The sequence below is a fragment of the Pelobates fuscus genome, chromosome 7 (assembly GCF_036172605.1).
Source record: "Pelobates fuscus isolate aPelFus1 chromosome 7, aPelFus1.pri, whole genome shotgun sequence".
Taxonomy (NCBI): domain Eukaryota; kingdom Metazoa; phylum Chordata; class Amphibia; order Anura; family Pelobatidae; genus Pelobates; species Pelobates fuscus.
Window position 1 is genome coordinate 54,268,841 of NC_086323.1, and position 16,792 is coordinate 54,285,632.

General features: G+C 42.4%; 1 protein-coding gene across 2 annotated transcripts; it reads right to left on the minus strand.

Moving 5' to 3' along the window:
- Positions 1 to 293: 293 nt before the first annotated feature.
- Positions 294 to 16,365, minus strand: NPL (N-acetylneuraminate pyruvate lyase). 2 transcript variants are annotated; one of them, XM_063427287.1, is made up of 12 exons: positions 16,301 to 16,365; positions 13,997 to 14,068; positions 8,068 to 8,141; positions 7,850 to 7,937; positions 6,075 to 6,132; positions 3,466 to 3,541; positions 2,793 to 2,885; positions 2,561 to 2,703; positions 1,985 to 2,031; positions 1,519 to 1,603; positions 855 to 894; positions 294 to 696 (listed from the first exon to the last, which is right to left on the minus strand). In XM_063427287.1, exons 1-12 carry the CDS (start codon positions 16,342 to 16,344, stop codon positions 551 to 553), a joined length of 966 nt encoding a protein of 321 aa, XP_063283357.1. In that variant the 5' UTR covers positions 16,345 to 16,365; the 3' UTR covers positions 294 to 550. The 2 variants fall into 2 exon arrangements, with proteins under 2 accessions (XP_063283357.1, XP_063283358.1); XM_063427288.1 differs by lacking the exon at positions 16,301 to 16,365 and adding an exon at positions 16,095 to 16,270.
- Between the last annotated feature and the right edge of the window lie 427 nt (positions 16,366 to 16,792).

Below are 16,792 nucleotides of genomic sequence, written 5' to 3' on the forward strand. Positions count from 1 at the left end.
AATGCGATTTTCGCATCCAGCATCGCAGAAGCACCTCTAGCGGCGGTCAGGAAGACAGCCACTAGAGGTTGGATTAACCCTGCGATGTAAACATAGCATTTTCTCTGAAACTTCTGTTTTCATGTGAAGGGTTGAAACCTGGGGGACCTGGCACCCAGACCACTTAATTGAGCTGAAGTGGTCTGGGTGACTATAGTGTCCCTTTAATAGGGAAAGAAAGACATATTTTTCATTATTACTTCCAAAGTTTGCTCTTTTGCGGCTATATGCACAGTAACAGGATTGTGAAAATGTATTCTAGAGAGAACATTTTAGTGGAAATGTTGGTCACATTAGCAGTATTACCAATAACACAAGTGACAAAAAAAACCTGATTGAATCTGGATATTGGAAATAGTTTTTCAGAGACTGAGAGAAAAATGGTTTGTATAAAACATTTCTATTTTACGAAGACCAATATAGTGCCATGGTTCACATTAGGAAAGTTCTGTCATAGTGCGACTGCCAAATTTCAGTAAAAAGCTTTTGTGGTTTTAATAAGGGAAACATTTCATAGATGATTCAATTTTTTCAGTTTACTTTTGACACTCTCGTGATGTTCTGGTTGAAGAGAAGAGAGTAAGGGAAGGCGGGCTGGGCCCATGTCAATCCCGGAGTTCAAAGACATTATCTGTTTAAATTCTGGCAGGCCCCAACCTGGACAAATAGAAAAGGAAAAGGCCATGAGATGAAAATATATAAATGGAGTTTAGGGTGTAAGAATCTAGAGACTCAAACTATGTACTGCCCATTATATTCCCTTTAATTCTGCTATGTTACCCGCAAATACACCAGTAATAATGTAGCTTACATACCCATGTCAAACACAAACACCATGAACTTCTGAATGGTGTGCTGGGAAAAAAAGAAAAAAAAAACAAGTTCATTAAACTAGAGAAGAAGATTTAAGCAAAGCAAAAAGTTCAATGGAGCAATGTTGGTCAAACACACAGCGGGGGCCTGAGTGGGGAGAAAGACACAAAAGGAGGCCTGAGTGGGGAGAAAAATCACATAGATGGGGCTGGGGGTAAGAAAGATGCACAGAGGGTCTGGGGATGAAAGCGACACACAGAAGGGCCTGGGGTGGAAATACAAAGGGGCTGGGGTGAAACAGACAGAGGGGCTGGAGAAGAGGAAAAAGACACAGAGGAGCTGGGGAGAATTAGACGGGCCGGGAAAGAAACACACAAAGAAGCTGGAAAGAGTAAGAGACTCAAAGGGGCTGGGAGAGAAGGAGACACACAAAGGGGCTGGGAGGGGGGGGAGTAAGACATACCCAAGGAACATGTAAGACACACACAATGGGGAAAAATAGGGGCTAAGATACACTAAAGGGGGTAAGCCATTTAAAAAAGGGGATAAGAAACAAAAGGTGGGTTAAGAGGCACACAGGTGAAGATGCTTTTTTTGAAGGGGGGGCAAAATCATCTTCGCCTGTGTACCCAAAAATCCTTGCACCGGCCCTGAATTAAACCATACCTGAAGCTCCTGGGCTTTGAGCAAGTCGCCTTTCTCAAAAGCAGCCATCATCTTATATGTTGTTTTACCCAAATAGTTGTAGGTACTACGGGAGAATTAAATACAATTAAAATTATCTCACCAAATACTTTGTATAGAAGAGCTACAATGGCAAGATCTCCACTCACAAACAGTACCCTCCATTGCCTTTTATATTGGTCTGCATGTAATGTATTTTGTTCAATTGTAGAGCACTGCGGAATATGTTGGCAGTTTAATAAATGCCAGTAAAAAAAAAAAATAACAACATTTACAATTTACTCAACTGAAGACAGTGAGATATGAAAATTTACAAATTTTATACCAAATAGCCTACCTGGAAAAACAAAGTTATACATCGTTTCCAATTCAGTAGGTTAAACCTGAATAGATTTAGGGTTTAGCAAATTATTTGTTAAATTGTCCACCTAATGAATATAGCACTTACCTTCCAACAGCACCATGTGCGCCGCATGCCAAGGCTCCGAGAAGTTGCTAAAAATTAAAAAACAAAAACAAAAAACAATTTGTCAAACACATACTCCTAAATATTGGTCACCTCACTGAAAACCATATTCAAACATCTGGAACATTAGAATGTTTAGCAAATCAAGTAACTCAAAAGAACATGTACTAAGAAAAGGCAAAATTTTGCCAATCTTCTGGTCTAGTTTTTTTTTTCCTCCAAACATTCCATCACCACTTCCTAGCCACACACCCACCCCCAATCTCCATTTGAGCAGAGTGAGGTGGAATGTTTTTCATGATTTAAGGGATGTTGAGCCTTTGGATTATTGGGAAAGTCACTCAAAATGTATCCAGGTCAAGCGTTTTAAAGAATTGTGGGGCAGTTTACGTGAACATGTGCTCCCCATTAATGGACCTTGAGACCATTTTATTTAACAATCCTCTTTTAGTACAGCTTTAATATATATCTGTATATATCATACGGTTGTCTTCTACAACTTAACTGATTTGGACAAAATAGAACAAATAGCAAAGGGGTAATTTTTACTAGACTTACCTCGTCCACGCCATAAAGAAGATCAAATTCTTTGTAGTTATGGACGCACAGGCTAAAGTCCATGAGGTTTACATCACTAAACTTCACCCCACGGAAGGATGGGATTTCTTTCTGCATTTTACCCATCAGGTCAAATACCTGATCTATATAAGAAAACAGATTATTAGTAGGAGTCTGCCTCCTGTACACACAACTGCGGAGTATCTCACAAGCAAGGTTACAGTTTACTTACATCTTACCCCAGTGAGACTGGGAATGTGATAATAATAAAATGGGAGACTGGGAGCAGCGGCCGCCACCTCTTTCAGATACATGACTAAAGCATCTAATTGAATAAAAAGGGAATACAATGATTTATATTAGATTAAAGGGTGTGTGTGTGTGTGTGTGTCTTTACAAGGAGGAAATCTCTTTACATTCTATTTACAATACCTGCGGATTAGTCTAGCCCACCACTTAAGCCTCAGAACAGTATTACAAGCCCACCAGTACCCTCTCGTTACTGTCCACACTGGCTATGTACTATAGGTCCGCCACTGTGTTGGGGTGGAGGGCATTATTGTATGCCAGGGAGCATAGGGGAGGGGGGAGCAAGGTCCAGGGGGTCATAAATATTAAAGACGGCCCTGTGTGTATGGGTCACCAAAGGCTAAGTCACAGTATATTCTGTTATTCTGTATACCTTCTAGCACTTATATTACTGGGCTCATATGTTTTATTCACGGATTCCTGTGATTGAGGAATTCACACTAAAAAATGCTAAGCATCATTATAGATACAATAACCGCTGTGCTCTCATAAAACAGCTATTTGGGTGTAAACTAAGTATCCCATAATGATCTGTCCTCATAGACCAGGATGAGAGAAATCAACCTGGTGTGGGAGGGGTCAACCTGCAGGTGTACCTTGGCTGGAAGGCTTGATGAATGAAGGGCTCACTGCACTTATTGCATCTGCTCCACAGGAGGCAGCATGTGCAGCCTGCAAGGAGAGTCAGAAACGTTACATTTACATTTTGGAAACACCAACATGAACACACAACACAAAATGACTCACAAATGGGAAAAAAAAGCTGAAAAGAAAGCGGTCACGCACAACTGAGTTAAAGGAACACAAACATGTATTACTGACCCTATAATTTTAAAACCACCATCTAGCCCCCCTGAGCCCCACTTTCCCCCCTTAACATGGCAAAAATGTAATTTTATTCAAGTCTACGGCTGCTGGTTCTGCCCCTAATCTGCCTGCTTGGCTGACATCATTAGAAGTGATTCTCTCAGCTAATCACAAAGCTTTCAAATAAGAAAGCACTGGATTGGCTGAGACTGTCAAGGAGGCAGATCAGGGGCAGAACCAGCACAAGCCAAACACAGCCCTGGCCAACCAGCAGCTCCTCATATAGATGCATTGAATCAATGCATCCCTATGAGGAAAGTTCAGTGTTTCCATGCAGAGGGTGGAGGCACTGAATGGCGGTGCTGCACACTGTAATGTAAACACTGCCTTTTCTCTAAAAAAAAAAAAAAAAAAAAAAAAAAAAAAAAAAAAAAAAAAAAAGGTAATGATTATACTTGCCAGAACAAATACAGTAAGCTGTAGTTGTTCTGGTGACTATAATATTCCTTTAATGAACAAAAGAAAAGCCTTTCATGATAGATAATGGTCTTCAAAATTATAAGAATGATAATTATCAAGAAATGCTTTAAAATTTTGCACAACAATATTTAAAAATAAAGTGATATCCCAGGATTCCTGTAAATTAAAAGATTAAACTATAATAATTCCCCCCCCCCCCCCCAATATGTCATTTTTATTGAGGTTTGTCATAGGTGAAGAGTACATACAGAATAAATAAACATGGAGTGCATGACTGATTTTACAAAAATAAAGATATGATCGTTGTACATGCATAAACACACAGTATATTCCATAAGTGCTCTTCATAGTGTACATGAAAATTCTAGCTTGCGGTGACAGACAATTAGAATACAAAAACAACAATGCATGATTGATTCGTACAGAAGAGAAGATGGGTTCATTGAGACTATTTGGACTGGTGCGGACGCCTTGCAAACAAGATAATTAAGTAGTTATTGGGTGGTGGTGGTAGTGCCCCTTTTGTCCCCCATCAGGGTACGCAAGTACCCCAGTCCAGATTATCTGAGGCATCAGCTAGTGCTGGATCTGGACTTACTGTTCATATTGCTACAGTTTACAAAGTGTTATGTGGCCAAAACACCCAGCTGATCCAGTTTTTGGCGAAGGTTTCAGCTTTTTTCCTTTAACCTAGATGCCATTTCCTCATTTAAGCATGTCCCCTTTACCCGTTGCAGAATCTACTGTAGGGATGGGAGCTTGGGGTCTTTGCAATGACCCCGCAGTACTAATCTTTGCAGCCAGTAAGAGGTGCGTGATTAACTTTGTGAGGGGATATATATGAATTTCTGGTGCTATATGTAACAAAGAACTTTCTGGGCAGAAGGGAATTTTAACCAAAGTCAAGTCAAAGATGGCTTTCTCAACCAGTTTCCACAGGCTTGTCAGGATGGGACAGTCCCAAAAGATATGTTTAATGGTTCCCGAGACCTGATGGCATCTCCAGCACAGCTGAGAGTCAGTGGCGTATATTCGGGCTATTCTGGAAGGAACCAGGTATGATCTCATTAATATTTTACAAAACGCTTCCCAATGGGAGAAGCTGCTGGAGGAAGCTTTAATGAGTTGGATCGATTGCAACCAGAGGGGAAGAGGGAAGCTTGTCCCAATGTTGCTCTCCCAATGCATCATGTACTTAGGTTTAACCAGTGTGTCTGCGGCACTAAAAGTGTGTCTGCAGCACTAAAAGTGTGTCTGTAGCACTAAAAGTGTGTCTGCAGCACTAAAAGCGGTGTAGCGTGTGGACAAAGGTTTGTGTTTGTTCCGTTGCCCTGTGCAGCACAGGCAAAAAGTTGTCAAGGGGAGGATTATATACCGGTTGTAAATGTAGCTGTTGTATTATGTGTTTTATTCGTAGGAAGGTGAACATTTCCCCAGCAGGGAGTGAAAGTTCCTTGCATAGGTCCAGGAATTCTTTCAACCCCTGTGGACCAAATAGGAAGTGGACGTGTGTCGCCCCCCTTTTCACCCAGTGACCTAGTGGGATCCCCTCAGAGCTTGTATGGGAGCAGATTAAAGTATAATGTTTCTGAAAAACTGGGTTATTTAAATATAGTTTGATTTCTGGTCACCAAAGAGGTTCTATGCATGTTATGGTTAAGGTATGAATAGGATATACATTTCCTGAATGTGTTATGCAAGCTTGCTTGCCAAGACTAACACTAGGGCAAGATGCCTCTTATGTGTACAGAAGTTTATATTCCACAGCAGAAAGATCAATAATGTTACATTTCATCTTGTAGACAGCATGCCGCATAACTGGGGAACCTCCAATTAAACGTTTTTCTAGACAGAGTAAGACTACATTAGGTTTAGGTCTAGATTCCTACTTAACATGAAGACAAGAATAAACACTCACCAGATCTTTTGAGTCCTCCAGGCTGAGACATCCCACATGAACCATCACACTGTCCATTCTATAGAAGACATTGAAATATAGAGCATTAGTAAGTTGTGATATGTATTTAAATTAATCTATATAATCTTTTAGTTCAGAATGAAGCACTTGTTCCCCACAGATCTCTTAAAAAGGTATCATCGCCATTTAGTGTGGCAGTAAACAAAAGTAAAACACATACACATATCACAAACAAGGTGTAATAAAGTATATTATTTCACATTTACTGTATGTGACGGAAGCTTCCGGGCCACGACCTTTTGGAGACATGTGAAGGCCAGCCTCTTGCCCACGGACTATGGGCCTGGTTCCCAGATCCACTATAAAGAGCTGTTTTCATTAAGTGGTATGCAGACCCCCAGGATGCCTACTCTGCATCCCAGCTGGAATTGGAGACCTTAGGGGATTGCCTGGACCCATTATGCACATTGAGCGCCTTACTGTGAGATACCCTGAAATGCTATGGACCAGTTTGCCAGATTTAAACTGTTATGATCTTGTAAATCTTTAATTGGGTATTTCTCAGGTCTCCCGACCACCGTTCAGGGAGCTATTTGGCAAGCATGGGCACTTGATCGAGAGCTATCCTAGGACACACCATGACATAACATACCAGCTTCCTCAGAGCCCTAGGAACCCCTTTTTGCAAGACCGGGAAAAACAGCCGCAAGGCTGGAGCTCTAAGTTGGATAAGAATAGCCACCATCTGGTCAAACTTTAATATGCTATAACTTGGGCACGGATTCTCTGATCAGGGTGCTATTTGGACAGTATAGGTGCTTGGAGGAGAGCTATAGGGATTTGTAATGTGTGGGGATGCAGTCCAAAAGGTTTTTTTTGTGTACAATTTGTATATTCTGGGATATATGTTTGGGAGGCACAGCAAGGAGTCTATCTGGTTAGCTGGGGAATTTGCAATCAAGACCCCAAACAGAGTGGCACCGGGGTGGGACTATGGTAAAAGCCATTGCATTGCATGTAGGACTCCCTGGTGTGTGAATCAACATTTCTGTGTATAAAAAGCTGTGTGTGTTCAATAAAGCTGCATTCTACTCCACTACAATCAGTCTCGGCTAATGTGTGGGGAAAACCACCTTTAATCAATGCTTCACAGAAGAAAGGGTCTGCAGAGCTATAATCACTGCAGAGAGCTATGACCGCGGCAGAGAGCTACAACCACAGCAGCCTGGTCCTGGGTGGCAGAGCTGCACAGAGACCCCAATCCAGCTGCGGCAACTGAGTCTGAAGCACTCCAAGGTCCCTTATTCCAGCACGGAAGCAAATTTGGTAGAGGTACTTAGCCCGAGTACAGGAGCTCCGTTTCAAGCACATATAAGCCTTACTAGGTATACGTTTAAGCATTATTTATGCAAAACAGTGGAGACCAATGACACTTTCCTTATCAAAGCCAATACACAAATATTCAGCATCCAGGCTAGGTGGCATGTGAACCAAATATATGTACCGTAAATATATGTACCATATAAGACTAAAGGGCAATTTGGAGTGCCAGAACCATTATAGCTTGTAATAGTAATTAAGGTGATGTATGGGACTAAATCAGCACCAAAATCCAAGCCCCTCTGCTGCCAATGAGAAAATGCAGAAGTTTCTCTTCTGCATTATTTGTACAAATCTGTCCAACTTTGGATGGAAATAGTAGACTGTGAACACTAGGGGGAAACTTCAACATCTCAAATAAGGAGAACACACATCATTATCATTTCTCTACTCACTTATTCTTTGCATGTTTCACCCATTCTTCTGCCAGCATTTTCCTTTCCTGAACACTAAGTGACATTCCTTCTCCCGTTGTACCATTTACTGTTCAAGAAAAAAAAAAAAAAAAAAAGTAAACTTGTCAGTAGCACAATTTGTACAGGTCATGCTGTGGACCCTTATCATTCAATGATTGCATAGGGAGTCCAGTGCAAGGTAGGGGCAAAATACCTACCAAATATATTCCTCACATTCTGCTTCTCAATCAGATAGTCCACATATTGCTGAATGACTGGAAGATTGAGGTCACTACAGAGAAAATTGCAAAATAAATGAAAATAAGGAAAATAATAAATAAAGTGAATCTCAATGAAAAGTTAGAATGTAGTGAGATAAAATTATTATTTAGGAATTTTCTACAAATAGATTTGGAGTACCATAATTTAAGAAATTGACTAAACTGCAACAAGCTTTAAAGAGGATCTATCACTTCTCTGGAATTTACAACATTAAATAATACATTAAAAATCATCTATAACTTTTCCCCCCATGAGATAACTCTTTAATCATAAATTTAAAAGAAAACTGGTTACCAAATGACATCATAATCCATTTTAGACTGAGCTAATCCAGGGCAAAGTGCTAATGAAGAGGAGAAATAGAAACATTGTATCTGTTTCTTCTTTGCTTTTGATGCTTTCTCTAAACCAGACCTGCACAACTTGGCAGTAGGTGGGGGCCAAGATGATGGGTTTTTTGCACCACACTTTTCAAGTAAAAGGTATAATATTACATATAAAAATACAGATACACACACGGACACACACATTGACATACAGATGCACACACTCACTGACAGACATACAGATACACACACGGACACACACATTGACATACAGATGCACACACTCACTGACAGACATACAGATACACACACGGACACACACATTGACATACAGATGCACACACTCACTGACAGACATACAGATACACACACGGACACACACATTGACATACAGATGCACACACTCACTGACAGACATACAGATACACACACGGACACACACATTGACATACAGATGCACACACTCACTGACAGACATACAGATACACACACGGACACACACATTGACATACAGATGCACACACTCACTGACAGACATACAGATACACACACGGACACACACATTGACATACAGATGCACACACTCACTGACAGACATACAGATACACACACGGACACACACATTGACATACAGATGCACACACTCACTGACAGACATACAGATACACACACGGACACACACATTGACATACAGATGCACACACTCACTGACAGACATACAGATAAACACACTGACAAACACACAGGCAAGCGGCCCGCGGTTTGCATGTTGTGCAGGCCTGCTCTACGCAAACAGAGAGGTGCAAAGGACAGAGCTTATAACAATGACTGATACTAAGATGGAGGTTTACTGGATAAATACATTATATAGGTATATAGTGCATTCCTCTGTATACTGCAAAAATAATCTATTTTTCGACTTCTTATTTTAAGAGGAAATTGTGTTTGCAAGAATTTAAAGGACCACTCTAGTGCCAGGAAAGCATACTCGTTTTCCTGGCACTAGAGTGCCCAGAGGGTGCCCCCACCCTCAGGGACCCCCTCCCGCCCGGCTCTGGAAAGGGGAAAAGGGTTAAAACTTACCTTTTTCCAGCGCTGGGCGGGGAGCTCTCCTCCTCCTCTCCGCCTCCGTTCCTCCCCGTCGGCTGAATGCGCACACGCGGCAAGAGCTGCGCGCGCATTCAGCCGGTCACATAGGAAAGCATTCATAATGCTTTCCTATGGACGCTTGCGTGCTCTCACTGTGATTTTCACAGTGAGAATCACGCAAGCGCCTCTAGCGGCTGTCAGTGAGACAGCCACTAGAGGAAATAGGGGAAGGCTTAACTAATTGATAAACATAGCAGTTTCTCTGTAACTGCTATGTTTATAAAAAAATTAGTTAACCCTAGCTGGACCTGGCACCCAGACCACTTCATTAAGCTGAAGTGGTCTGGGTGCCTAGAGTGGTCCTTTAAAGCAAGCGATGTGAGGAGCTCTGGTCCTGGAGAACCATAACTAACTTTGCTTTTTCAGCATAAAACTCATTGCATTGTCCATTTCACAAGCAAATTGCATCAGGAATGTTTTCAAAGCTGGGTAAAGAAAATAAAAACTACAGGGTCTTAATAAACCAATGCTAAAAAGTAGAGAGAACGGTCAGAGTGATCTGGATGATGATGGAGAAGTCCCTGATGCTAACTAGGTAAACAGGACACAGTGACATAATGTCTAACTAACGTCAATTAGAATACCGTACCGTCACTTGAAATGTACAGATTCAAACAAAAAACAGGCTATAGCAACTTGATGTTTTGTATTTTGTAATCAATGCGGCTGAGCTACTTGTTATTGTAACACCACACTGCCGGTCAATAAATAAAGAATACAAATAAAATGTCAATGCTAAAATGCAGGATGTAATTATATAAATGTAACCATGTATTCCTAATGATAGAGTGGTATACTAATGATTTAGATGCAGAGCTTACCTTAATAAAGTAAAATAAAGCTATATTGATTACCTTTAGTTCTCCATTGCACCAGGCTCACATGGCTACCCACTCCATCCCCAACCCGAGATCATCATTACTGATAAACTTAGTCAATCGAATGCTTCCCCTCAGGGAAGCATTGGGAAGAGGGGCGGGCTTGTGCACATGTGCGGCAATCAGATATCGCCTTATATGAGTGCATTGACTCAATGCATCTACAGGAGGAATGTATGGCGTCTTCATGCTGAGTATGAAGATGTAGAAAGTCTTTGCAGGACTGGACTAGTGATGTACCGAACTGTTCGCCGGCGAATAGTTCCCGGCGAACTTAGCGTGTTCGCGTTCGCCACGGCGGGCGAACATATGCAATGTTCGGTCCGCCCCCTATTAATTTACTAATACTAAGTAAAAATTACTTAGTATTAGTAAATTGTGCCCCTACTCGCAATACCGCGAGTAGGGGCATGTCTATTAAACAGTGAGCAGCCTGTGGCTGCTCACTGTTATAAAAAAAAAAAAAAAAAAAAAAAAAAAGGGGGGGGGGGGGTCCTAAAAATCACAATAAGAGGGGGACCTAATGTCCCCCCCTGGCCCCCACCCCTGAGCGGCGGGTGGGGGCCCTAAAAAGAACAATTAGGGGGGACCTATTGCCCCCCCCGGCCCCCACCCCTGAGCGGCGGGTGGGGGCCCTAAAATTAACAATAAGGGGGGGACCTATTGTCCCCCCCGGCCCCCACCCCTGAGCGGTGGGTGGGGGCCCTAAAATTAATAATAAGGGGGGGACCTATTGTCCCCCCCGGCCCCCACCCCTGAGCGGTGGGTGGGGGCCCTAAAATTAACAATAAGGGGGGGGGACCTATTGTCCCCCCCCCCCTGAGCGGTGGGTGGGGGCCCTAAAATTAACAATAAGGGGGGGGGGAACCTATTGTCCCCCCCCCCGGCCCCCACCCCTGAGCGGTGGGTGGGGGCCCTAAAATTAACAATAAGGGGGGACACCTATTGTCCCCCCCCCGGCCCCCACCCCCCCACCCCTGAGCGGTGGGTGGGGGCCCTAAAATTAACAATAAGGGGGGGACCTATTGTCCCCCCCCCAGCCCCCACCCCTGAGCGGTGGGTGGGGGCCCTAAATACAAAGGGGGGGGTGCCCTTGTTAACCCTTCCCCCCCAAAAAAAACTGATCTCCCTACCTACCCCCCTCACCCTAAAAATAATGAGGGGGGGACCTTTAACTAAAACCCTGTAAAAAAAAATAGATAAAAACAACTTACCATTTGATGTTTTCTTTCTTCTACAATCTTCTTTTTTCAGCCCCAAAAAAGGCCAAAAAAAAACCCATAATAACCGACGCAATTAAAAAAAAATAACAAAAAAAAACGACCGCACAAAAAAATAATCCATCTTCACCCATGGAGGGCTCCGCGCAGACTGAGCTCTGCAGGGCGGGGGAAGGCTTATAAAGCCTTGCCACGCCCTGCAATTAGGCTAAGAACACTCTGATTGGCTGGTTTAAGCCAATCAGAGTGCTCTTTGTCATTTTACACAGCGTGGGAAAACTCCAAAGAACTTTCCCACGCTGTGTAAAATGACACAGAGCACTGTGATTGGATGGATTTCAAGCCATCCAATCACAGTGCTCTGTGTCATTTTACACAGCGTGGGAAAGATCAATTTTCCCACGCTGTGTAAAATGACACAGAGCACTGTGATTGGATGGATTTCAAGCCATCCAATAACAGTGCTCTGTGTCATTTTACACGCGTGGGAAAGTTCTTTGGAATTTTCCCACACTGTGTAAAATGACAGAGCACTCTGATTGGCTTAAACCAGCCAATCAGAGTGTTCTAAGCCTAATTGCAGCTCAGTCTGCGCGGAGCCCTCCATGGGTGAAGATGGATTATTTTTTTGTGCGGTCGTTTTTTTCTTTTTTTTTTTTATTGCGTCGGTTATTATGTTTTTTTTTTGGCCTTTTTTGGGGCTGAAAAAAGAAGATTGTAGAAGAAAAAAACAACTTACCATTTGATGTTTTCTTTCTTTTTTTTTTTACAGGGTTTTAGTTAAAGGTCCCCCCCCTCATTATTTTTAGGGTGAGGGGGGTAGGTAGGTAGATCATTTTTTTTTGGGGGGGGGGGGGAGGGTTAACAAGGGCACCCCCCCTCCCTTTGTATTTAGGGCCCCCACAATAGGTTAATTTTAGGGCCCCCACCCACCGCTCAGGGGTGGGGGCCGGGGGGGGGGCCAATAGGTCCCCCCCTTATTGTTAATTTTAGGGCCCCCACCCACCGCTCAGGGGTGGGGGCCGGGGGGGACAATAGGTCCCCCTCTTATTGTTAATTTTAGGGCCCCCACCCACCGCTCAGGGGTGGGGGCCGGGGGGGACAATAGGTCCCCCCCTATTGTTAATTTTAGGGCCCCCACCCACCGCTCAGGTAGCCCCCCCCCTCATTATCATTATGGCCCCCACCCGCCGCACAGGGGTGGGGGCCGGGGGGCGGAGGACAGTAGGTCCCCCCCCTCATTATCATTATGGCCCCCACCGAACCCAGGGGTGGAGGCCGAGAGTAGGTCTCCTCCCCCCCCCTTCAACCACTATTGTGGGTTTTAAAATTCGCCTGCCTATTGAAGGCTATGGCGGTTCGCGAACATTTGCGGACGTTCGCGAACCGAAAATGTTATGTTCGCGACATCACTAGACTGGACCTCTTGCTGTTTGAGTGACAGCTACTAGAAGTGTCCTTAGGAACAATGTAAATGCTGCCTTTTCATAGAAAACTTTATGCATGGAAGTGCTGAACGTTACCCATAGAGATGCATTGATTTGATGCATCTCTATGAGGTAATGCTGAATGGCACAGCACATTGTTTTGCCAAGCACGCACAATAGCATCCCTATGCTTTCCTATGTGAGGGCAGGAACCTAATGCTGCATTCCAGCAATATAGTGTCAGGAATACATGTTTTTATTCCTGACACTATAGTGTCCCTTTAACCTGTCATGGTTTGGGTGCTTAGAGTGTTCCTTCATGGTTTGGGTGCTTAGAGTGTTCCTTTAATGGTTTGACCACACGTTCATCATTGTTTTACCCTTTGAGAGAGAGTTTGCACATCAAAGCACACTCTACATACCACGGACACAAATAAACAGTTCATAAAATACTGTCTAATCCGCTCAATTACAGGTTGCCTGCTGTGAACTGGACATTCACAGTATCACACTCAAGCTTGTTCTGCTTTCATTAGCTTTATTTTGGTGACTCTATTAAGATATTAAAGCCAGTGCATTACTTTGGCAATATTTAATATAACTTGCAACTTGCATTATTGTAGATGTCATTCTAATTTCTAGATCACCTTTGAGGAGTTTAATCAAGGAGGTCTCTTCTGCTCTTCTTGTTATTCAATTATTCAGCACAGAGTTTAGGCAATAGTATTAATTGACAGGTGGAAGAAACTTTAAATAGTCCCCCCCAATCTATACAATGTATATATAAAATTGCTATAATCTTAAAAAAAAAAAAAAAAAAGAGCATGCATTCAAAATACTGGGAGAGAGTGATTTTAAATAATACCTCATTGCGGTCATTGGAGTAAAAGTTGCTGCCACAAGACCCTTCAACCTCCTTACAGCAGACGCCATGATGCTGTTGAAAGAAATAAAAGAAGAAGATCATTTATTTGATAGCCCCAACTCTCAGTACATATTGTTTTGTGTGTAACAAACAACTACACTAATTAAAGGGAAGCAATGGAGTACCATAACCAGAACAACCCAATACCTTTTTTTTTGTCAATCCCCATGGGAACAGTTTGACCAATCAGAGGGGCTACACCCACAGCCTAAGAGCACCATAAACACCATAATACGTTCCAGTAGCCATTGTGCTTACACTGCTTAGAGTAGGGATGCCCAAGAGGTAGATCCCAAGATGTTTTAAAACTACAGCTGCCATGATGTTTTGTCATTCTAAAGGCATGCAAAGCATCATGGGAGTTGTAGTTCTACAATATCTGGGGATCTATCTATTTGTCTCCCCTGGCTTAGAGTGATCTTTTAAGTCCACAAGATGAAACCATTTATTATTACCTAGGGTTTCTGTGTTCTATTTCATTTGTCAGATTAAAAGTTAACTGTTTAACAAAAAATGTTAAACAAATGTTTAACAAAAACATGTTCATAAGTAACAGAACGTGAAAATGCTGTGAGTGCAGTTTTACATCCTATTTCCTGGTTGGAATTTGGGGCTAGATAATATTAAGCAGACACAGTAATAGTTTATGTCTCTATTTTTCAATGATTAAGTGCTAGTTTTCGGCATTGATTAACAAATGGGCTAAGGAATTCGTTGAATATGTTATTGCCAGTTTCACATTATGTAAGAACAAATACAGTTATAAATAGTAGGGTTTAAACATTTGTGGACAGTCCCCGTATCACAGAATCCAGATTGAATCTGGATTCTGTATCACAGAATCCCTCAAACATGGTGAGATCCCAGTTGGCAATGGATTTGAAATTGCTTTTAAGGCACTGTAGCCACTATAACCATTTCATCTCTCTGAATTTCTTATAATGTTTGGAGTCCCCCAGCCACTGACCCCCCTGTTTAAATGTAGGAGGTGCCGTGATGTCTAGTTGAGAGGAGAGAGGAGAGTTGTAGAGTGAGGTTGCAGAGTTAGGGCAAGTGAGATTAGAGATGGGTAAAAGGAGAGTTTGGCGGAGAAATGCTGGAGATCAAGGCAGTGGAGGTTTCTGCGCGATTGTAGAGTTTAGGGTGGTGAAATTTGGGCATGGGGTATGCCAATGTCACAGGTCAGCAGATGGTGGTCAGATAAAGGAAATTGTACAGTGGAGAGATTGGAGGTGGTACAGAGATTGGTGAAGATGAGGTCAAGAGTATTTCCTGCTGTATGAGTTGCTGAAGTAGACCACTGTGTGAGGCCAAAGGAGGAGGTTACAGAGAGCAGACGGGAGGCATCAGGGCAGTTGAGGTTGTTGATTGGTATGTTAAAGTCCCCAAGTATAAGGGAAGGAGTGCTAGAGGAGAGAAAGTGGAGTAGCCAGGAAGAAAAGTGTTCAGTGAATAGCCATGGATGACCGGTGTTATCCACCGAAACATAAAGAAGCTGGAGTAACGGTATCAGAGGGGGGACAGCCAGGTCTCTCTCAGCAAGAAGTGTGAGGGAATTAGAGATGGAGAGGTCGTGTATGGCTGTTGATTTAATATTGCTACCTATGGAACGGGCATTCCAGAGTGCACACTGAAGGTTGGTAGAGGAGGATAAACTGCAGGATATTTGGATGAGGTTATTACACTTGCACTAAAACTTGTTATTCACCACAATACCAAATAAAACAAATAAACCTCCTGTATGCATTCATTCATTCATTCATACATACATTCATTCCCTGCCCTTATTAGTCTAATTTGCCATCACATTACATAATTGGTAAATGCAAGTGTTAGACACTCTCAAAGGGATCATTGGGTAGCAGATACGAATTAAATTACACTATCCTTTAAGTGCAACAACTTGCTCTCTTCTGTATGTTATTTCCTAATAAAATAAACACCTACAAAATGAGTTATTTCCCATTAAAATCTCACTCAGTCCTATGCATCATACAGTCTATAGAGTAATAACAAACTGCACACTAGCACACCTTACCTGACAATCTGCCTTTAGCAGCACAAACAAGCAATGCTGGTCTAGCCAGTGTGCAATAGGCTTTACATGCTCTGATCACATGACTCTTGCAGGTCACTATGGGAACAGAAGTTCCAAGCTTCCTCATTTCCAGTTACTGTTTCGTTTCTTAGGAGTCAGAATGCTGACATGTGATGTTTGCAAGCCCCAGCAATCTCATCACTTACAGAAATACTCGGTTACATCCAAGATTCCAATTGGAACTCCCCATATACTGATATTCTTAAATAACTGGTAACATGCAGTTTGTCACAGGACTACAAGTTCCATCATCCCATCCGGTCAGTATCAGCTGATTCAGCAACCTCGTGATAGCCTTGGGTTTCCTCCTCAGGGGGTTTCTTCCATTGTAAGATTATTTTAGGGAGTAGCCAGATTTATAGACTTAAAGTGAAAGTTAGCTTTTACAGAAAGCAGATACTTACTTTACAGCTCGAATTACAAACAATTTGATTTTACAAACCTGGGCCAGAAACAATAAGAAATTAGAACTGTTACAACTGAGGGTTGTGTTTCATCTTAATAAAAATCTTGTGTAATTTTAATTCGTTTTTTTTAAGTTTGTGTTTACATGACATGCCAGGCGTAGTGTGTAAATTAAATGATGTATCTGTGACACTATAGAAGGAAAGTCTGAACACTTGTATGGCATTTTATGG

What these genes read in the sequence shown, in the direction of transcription:
- NPL (XM_063427287.1), bottom strand. Translation starts at nt 16,344, where the DNA reads ATGGGGAGTTCCAATTGGAATCTTGGATGTAACCGAGTATTTCT. An exon ending in ACTCCAATGACCGCAATGAG is followed by an intron (nt 8,142 to 13,996) that starts GTATTATTTAAA and finishes TTTTCTCTGTAG; the next exon opens with TGACCTCAATCTTCCAGTCA. An exon ending in TCAAAGCCCAGGAGCTTCAG is followed by an intron (nt 895 to 1,518) that starts GTATGGTTTAAT and finishes TTTTTTTCCCAG; the next exon opens with CACACCATTCAGAAGTTCAT.